The sequence below is a fragment of the Lolium perenne genome, chromosome 4, assembly GCF_019359855.2.
Source record: "Lolium perenne isolate Kyuss_39 chromosome 4, Kyuss_2.0, whole genome shotgun sequence".
Lineage (NCBI taxonomy): Eukaryota > Viridiplantae > Streptophyta > Magnoliopsida > Poales > Poaceae > Lolium > Lolium perenne.
In genome coordinates this window covers 329,477,222-329,484,565 of record NC_067247.2, presented here as the reverse complement: position 1 = coordinate 329,484,565, position 7,344 = coordinate 329,477,222, and the positions used below count along the sequence as shown (strand labels likewise).

Below are 7,344 nucleotides of genomic sequence, written 5' to 3'. Positions count from 1 at the left end.
GAATACAATCTACTGCAATACTTGTTCTACTGTTTTCTGCAAACAATCATCATCCACACTATACATCTAATCCTTTGTTACAGCAAGCCGGTGAGATTGACAACCTCACTGCTACGTTGGGACAAAGTACTTTGGTTGTGTTGTGCAGGTTCCACGTTGGCGCCGGAATCCCTGGTGTTGCGCCGCACTACACTCCGCCGCCATCAACCTTCAACGTGCTTCTTGACTCCTACTGGTTCGATAAACCTTGGTTTCTTACTGAGGGAAACTTACTGCTGTACGCATCACACCTTCCACTTGGGGTTCCCAACGGTCGCGTGCTGTACGTGTGTCAGCGAGCATAAAAGAAGAAGACCTAAATCCTCATCCTCATACTTAACTTCTATAGACTGCAAATCAGAGACAATCTCTTTCCAGGAAGATAGGTGATTCATTACCGAACCTCCCTCTTGCAACTTATACGAGAACAGCTTCATCTTCACGTGCAATCTGCCCGTGAGATCCTTGGACAAACAGATCTCCTCTAGTTTGACCCATAACTCGGCGGTGGTTTTCTCCTGCAGCACTTCCTGCAGAATATTATTGGACAGATGGAGTTGAATCAACTATAAAGCCTTACGGTCTTTCCGCTTCTCCGCATCGGTCCAGGTATCCTTCGCTTTCTCGCCGAAAGCATCGATCGCTTCATCCAGATCTGAAGATTGGGCGAGAATCGCCCTCATCTTCACTTGCCACAAAACAAATCTCGTGGTGTAGTCCAGCTATGGTAGATCGAACTTCAGTGACGACATCTCGTAACCCTAGATCCAATGAACACGGGTTCTGATACCACTTGTTATAATCGAGATGCACAATAAACTAAGAACGAAAAGTAAAACACTGCAGGGGACACGAGATTTTAACGTGGAAAACCCTTGCAACACACAAGGGAAAAACCACGGGCGCCAACCAGCAAAACTTCACTATTTCGGCCCAAGCCTCCGGCGACGGGCCTCGCTCCGCTCGTCAGAAGTTAGCCTCCCTTTAGTATATGAATTTGGATCACAATATAACACTCTCTCTCCAACAAAAAAGTGGGGCTGCGCCCCAGTTGTACACTCCCTTCGTTCGGAGAACCCTTGTTGATTCTGAACTTCGTTCGCAAAGTAAGCGTCCTTTTAACGGGCCAGCCCTTTTTAATGCGCCGCTTGACCCTGTTTTGAAAATGAGCTTTGCTCTTCTGGGCGCTGGGCGCTCCCGTGGTTCGCGAGAAGGAAAAAGGACTAATCTTTTGTTACATCTGGCACGAGATGAAAAAGAGAGAGCTTCGTCTATCGATGAACAGCAGATTGACGGAGCTCTTGGCATTGCTTTTTTTCTATCCTTTCCTATCAGTGAGTTCCGATTATTTTGTTTGAAGTTTCTTCATTCGTACCGAACCGCTTGCATTTATGGAGACGTCACCAGTGCTATGGGCTTTGGGTTATGTAGATCAAAAATGATGAATGGGATTGTGGCACTCCACTCGCCGCCAATGCGGAAGGATGCCGCCGAAAAGAATGGAACGCTGCTTCGCTCTGCTGGATGCGTCGGATCCCATATAAGAAGCTCGCTCTTTACCCGATCATTCAAACATTTTGTGGGCGGCGCGCCTGCTCTATTGTTGCGTAGCAATAGAAGCCTGCTCATGCTGCTTCGGCGGCGCTTTTTCGCCTTCTCTTCGCTCTGGACAGGAGCGCTAATGGACACGGGGAGGGAGCAGGCGAAGCGTGTCGTTCATAATGGAAAGAAAGACACCACTACTTCGCCTCTTTGTTGGACCGCCGGCGCGAACACAGTGGTCTCTGACCAGGACCAGGAACCAATTCGAATTTGGATCTTGACATGTCGGTTGTTTTTAACCGTAGGCATCTCGCCAGGAAGTTGGTGGGCTCATCATGAATTAGGTCGGGGTGGCTGGTGGTTTCGGGATCCCGTAGAAAATGCGTCTTTTATGCCTCGGGTATTAGCCACAGCTCGTATTCATTCAGTAATTCTACCCCTTCTTCATTCTTGGACCTCGCTTCTGAATATTTTGACTCTTCCATGCTGTGTCTCAGGAACCTTTTCAATACGGTCCGGATTGCTAGCTCCCGTTCATAGTTCTGCTACAGACGATACACGAGGAAGATTTTTATTGCGGTTCTTCCTTCTAATTACAGGCATATCTATGACTCTTTTTTACCAGATGAAGCAGGAGGCATCGGTCCGTAGAACCTATAAAAAAGATATGGTTGTGGCGCGAAGTACTCTTGTGCACCTACGTCACTCGGCTCGCGCGCAACCCCGCCCCGTTATGTTATGTTATGGAAGAATTTAGCTTCTTGCTGGGCTGGTTATTCAGAGCCAGCAACTGGCTGCCGGATTTCGTCCCGTCCGTAGCGCTTCGGAAGTCACTCTGGCGTGGCGCTGCTGGATACTTCTGATCAATAGGAATAGGAGGAAAAAAAAGCTTATGATGAGCATCTATTGGAGTCGATCATTTCCAAGATCTAATTCGAGTTTCTTATTATGTAGTGGAAACGCCTCACAATCTTCAGTTTTACGCTTACGCTTAAGGGAAGAAATGTTCTTGGTGGATGCAGGCCCTGGTACCCCCAAAATTTGTATGCAAGATGAGCTTACAGGACTGCCAATCAAGCGAGCCACCAGGTTTGAGAATAAGGTGGGATCCAAGAATGTAGTGGCTGGTGAATCACTGATCAAAAAGCGGATTTTGGAGAGATTCTTCATCGATCTAGTGGCCGGTGAATCACTGATCAAAGAGCGAGCAGCCGCCAGGTTTAATGATTTTGTGGGATCCCTGGATGTAGCGGCTGGCGAACCGCTTCTTCTTCCACAAAGATTCAGACAAAACCGAGCTTGGATAGAACTGAAGAAGATTTGGCGAACGAAGAAAAAGGTCAAAGGGTTTATTATAAAAAAAATAAAAGGAGGTTATTCAGTAGCCATCGCAGGTTTCATTACTTTTCTTCCATTCAAAAAAGCTCTTCTAAAAAAAAGGATAGCGAATGATCGATTCACCATTGATAGCATTAACCCTAAAAGGAGGGATATTGTGATTATAGCGGCAGATCAAACAAGAACTTGATGAAAAGAAAAAATGATTCCAAATCCGAAGCAGACTAAATTGCTCTCTGACGATGACAAGTTTAAGGATGGTGGTGCTCTTTATTAAACTTTTCGCATCAGATATGCATGCATAATTATCAGATGATACAGCTGTACCACCAATCGAGAGGCATCAAAAAAAAAAAAAAAAGACTCGCCGCTACGGCTTGCTAGCTCATTAGTACATAACACAACAGCACATGCATGTATAGCTCCTGTCGCAGCCTTCAATGTAACTTGCGTCAGGATTGTAGATACTTCCCTTTGCCTCGCAAATCCCTCTGCACCTTTCTGTCGTAGTGTTACCACCTAGCATGTAGTTACACGTATGTCTAAGCTCACCTTCTGCAACACCTGCGCAAACCAAAACAAGGAAAGGCGTGTGTTGATTTCTTTGAACGTATGCAGAGATAACAAGAACGAAGAACTGTAGATTAAGAACGATTATATTACCTATATCGCCCTCTGATGCAGAACAAGGCCAGCAACAGGTAGACATTACAACAAGAGCTACCAAGCATAAAGCCTTTGCGTTCCCCATATGACCAGAAGCAATACGTAGCCTTTTCCTTCGTCCCGAGTGGTGCTCTTATGCCCAATATGTGATGGTTTCTATTACCCTTCGATACATGGTGCTTATATAGATGCGTAAGCAAATCGTGTAGTATCAAATTGTTTCCTGTTTGATTCTTCGTGCATTGATGTTCTCTAGTAATTTCATAAAAGATATGATTCTCTGTGGTGATTTTTTGCTTGCAGTAAAAGATACGATTTAAAAAAGGAAAAGTGGTCACTGAAAGAGAAAGGTAATTAAAGAGAACGTAAATGCAAGGAAAGTAGGATCTCGTGGCCATTACCCGGTATTAAATACCACATCTCTAATTGTGGATCAACCCATCTGATATCTCTATTGGAGTATGATACGCTCTGGAGATTGCCGCTTGGAGTAAAATAAAAATATACGATTTTGTTGTAAATTCGCAAACTCGAAAACTTTTTTTTGACCTAGTGTTCTGGCGATAGCCAGGGCGACTAGGGTTTTTGTTCCTCCGCCGCCGGAATCCCCTCCGGCTCGGAGTCCTTGTATACATTTCAAACCCATGTCTAATGGGCTAGATATTCAGGGCACCTAGTCATTGTCATTCCTAGGCTGGCTCTTCAAACATGTTATCTTTAAGTTGCTTGTGTTTGCTACCTCTGAAACTATAAACATTTTCTCAACTAACAGGCCGTTTAAAATGAACTTTGGTGTTATTACACTTCTACTCAAAAAATAAAATGCGGCCCAAATTCATCAATGTAGACCAATATGTATTCTCAATGTTAGTTTAAAAATACTTACAAAAGTAGCTTCTAATAATTGCATTAAAGAGGCCGTCACAATGTGTTTAGACCTACACATACAACATTTATGCCAGGTATGCATAACCTATATGAAGTCGTCTTGTTACATGAAACTATCCACAATATTCGTAGAAGAAATTGGATGGGGTCCTTGTCAAAATTGATTTTAAGAAGGCACATGATACAATGAAGCGGTTTTTTACAACATACTTTGTGCATGAAAAGGTTTAGCACCTGAGTGGGGCGAGATGATTGCACAATTTGTACAAGGAGCAGCATGAAAATAAAGGTCAATGATGGCATTTGCCATTATTTCCATACAGGAAATGCTTAAAGCTAGGAGATTGGTTGTCTCCAATGCCTTTTTAATATTGTTGCAGATATGTTGGTCACACTAATTGCTAGGGAAAATAAGATGATATTGTGGGAGGTCGCGTCCCTCGTTTGGTTGGGGGGGTATCGATTTTGCAATATGTAGATGATATAATTCTTTCCATAGAACACGACTTAGAGAAAATCGTCAACATGAAATTAATTCTGACAATAGAATTTGGTTAACCATTCATTTTTTGGATTCAGACCTATTGAAACACTTTGTGTAAAAGAAAAAAATAGGTTAACCATTAGGTTATTTTAGTAAAAAATGGGTAAACATTGGTTATTGAAGGTTCGAACCACACTTAGTTTTGTCAATAATTGTCACAAATCCAACAAGGTGGCGCCGCCCGGCAAGTAGGCATCGACAAGCGCCTTGATTTTAGTAATGATAATCACTACAACCTTGGTACGACGTCATGAGTAGAATAGTTGTTCGACTCGGTTAGTAGCAGGTTTGGTATATATATATATATATTTTCTAGATAAAAGGCAGCATCTGCCCAACTTTAAATTAATAAAGCCCTTAGGTTTAGGTCTGGTATATATATACTCAGCTAGCTTGTAATATGGTGAGTTGAATCAATATACAGAACACCAGCCACCAGGTACGTGACGCACATGTTGCAATAAATCGCATTCCGCGTGTGTGCGTGAGCTGTTGCAAGCCATCAGCTGCTAGCTTGGGTGCTTAGCTTGACATGACGAAACGCTTCGGCAAAATCCGCAGTGGTGCAACGGGAACGTGATCGGCATGCACAGTAGGCGGTCACCATGGTAGAGCGTGCCCTGCTTCGCCCCGGCGCACTTGGGCGCGGCCTAGCCACTCGTGTCGTCATTTGCTCCATCCTTGTACCCCTCCTAGATCCCCTATTCCTATTGACCTGTTGTGGAGCATCCGAGCACATGCCAAGCAAGTCCACTCCCATGAGCTCGATGAGGTGGACGTGGTTGAGTACTCCTTGACCCTTCAAGCTTTCCTATTAGCTTTGACCTGTAGAAGAGCATCCGACCAAATCCACCGCCAGGAGCTGGACTTGGTGGAGAGCCACCGGCGTGCTGCCATTGGAGCGCCCGACCTGGGTGTGCATTACGTGGACGCTAACCAGCATTCGCAGCTCACGCTCCGTCCACGCTGCAATTGGTGCTGGAAGGTGTGCCGCTGCTTTCGGGCGATGGCGTCATGAAGGTGCTGACATCGGGATGAGGGACGCCAACACCCATATCTTCAAGGCATCACCATGATGAATAAAGAAGAAATGATACAAGATTGATAAAGTCAAAGCGCAAGTGGAAAAACACAACGACTCCCCCTTTCCTTCGTCCTGCCCGCTCCCGCGAGCGGCAGGGCGAAACCCTAGGTTAGGCGCCGCCGGGCCCCCTCCCCCTCCTTCCCCTCTCCCTCGCCGCCGCTGGAAGCGCTGTCGGGCAAAGTCTCGGGGCGTGGGCGGCGGCGGGGCCTCTCCTCCCCCTCGTGCGGCTGTGGTAGCGCGGGCTGGTGCTGTTGGCGGGGGCGCGACGCTGGCGTAACGCGCGGCGGCTGGCCGCTCTGTGGCGGCTGTGTGTGCTCGGCGTGCCCGCGGCGGTTGCCGGCGTTACGTCGGCGAGGGTTGCGGGCGACGCGTGCTGGCGCCCGATCTGGCTGGGTGACCAGATGCGCCTTGCGCGGGACCTGCGCGTCCTCAGCCTGGCTGGCGGCACGGCAGGGACGGCGGTTGGAGATCCTGGCCGGGGAGGGCCGCGCGTCCGGGCCATGGCAGGGGTCTTGGCCCCTTGGTCGTCACCTTCCCCCGCCCCAGATCCGATGGCGCAGACAACCATGGGGATTTTAAGGCGTCGATCCGGAAAGGGAGCTTCTTTCGTTGTTTCACCGTTCTCCGGGGATCTCACCGGGGTGAATCTTGGTTTCTTTAACTCTTCGGTGTGCTCAGCAGGGTCTCCGGGGTGACGGCCCTGGGCGGTTGGAGTCTTGCTGGTTGGCGGGCGAGCCAGAGACTCCGGGGCTGGCTGGGTTCCTCAGTCGTGTGGGCGACGAGGTTCTAGCGAGCTGCGCGGTGTGGTGGTGGTTTGGTTGATGCTTCCGTGTTGGCCAACTCCTTGCGGCGACGGAGCGCATTTGCCAGGGGAAACCCTTGCCCGTAAGGGCCTCAAGGGTGGCGGCTACGATCGTCGTCCCCTTCTTGAAGGCGTTGGTGCGGCGGTTCTCGGTCGTTCTGCGTGCTCTAGGTGAAAGCCCAAGATCTTCGATCGGACGGTAGTGGCGTTCATGCGTCGTTCTCTCCTTGAAGATGCCGCCTTGGAGCTCACGGCGTGCGGTTCTCTGATGTTGGTGTGGTGGAGGTGATGTGGACTAAGTCCAAGGATGTGCCCGATCTTCACGGATTTGGGTGGAACTCGTGGGGGTAGGTGGATGAACGCGATGAACACGAAGAACGCGAGGGGGAATCGTGGGGATACAACACACACACGCACACAAACCGGTTTTCCCTCGTAGGC

At 48.0% G+C, this 7,344-nt stretch overlaps 1 protein-coding gene and 1 long non-coding RNA gene across 2 annotated transcripts; one reads left to right on the top strand and one right to left on the bottom strand.

The window, feature by feature from the left end:
• Window positions 1-1,438: 1,438 nt before the first annotated feature.
• Window positions 1,439-3,072, top strand: LOC127347861 (cytochrome c biogenesis CcmF N-terminal-like mitochondrial protein 2). The gene is given in 3 exon segments (XM_071819379.1): window positions 1,439-1,819; window positions 1,926-1,959; window positions 1,961-3,072. Coding segments are annotated over 3 exon segments (471 nt in total). The 5' UTR covers window positions 1,439-1,760; the 3' UTR covers window positions 2,339-3,072.
• A 208-nt stretch (window positions 3,073-3,280) lies between these two features.
• LOC127349092 (uncharacterized) lies at window positions 3,281-3,836 on the bottom strand. Its single transcript, XR_007880123.1, has 2 exons — window positions 3,583-3,836; window positions 3,281-3,483 (listed from the first exon to the last, which is right to left on the bottom strand). It is a non-coding gene; the product is annotated as an uncharacterized lncRNA (long non-coding RNA).
• Window positions 3,837-7,344: the final 3,508 nt, after the last annotated feature.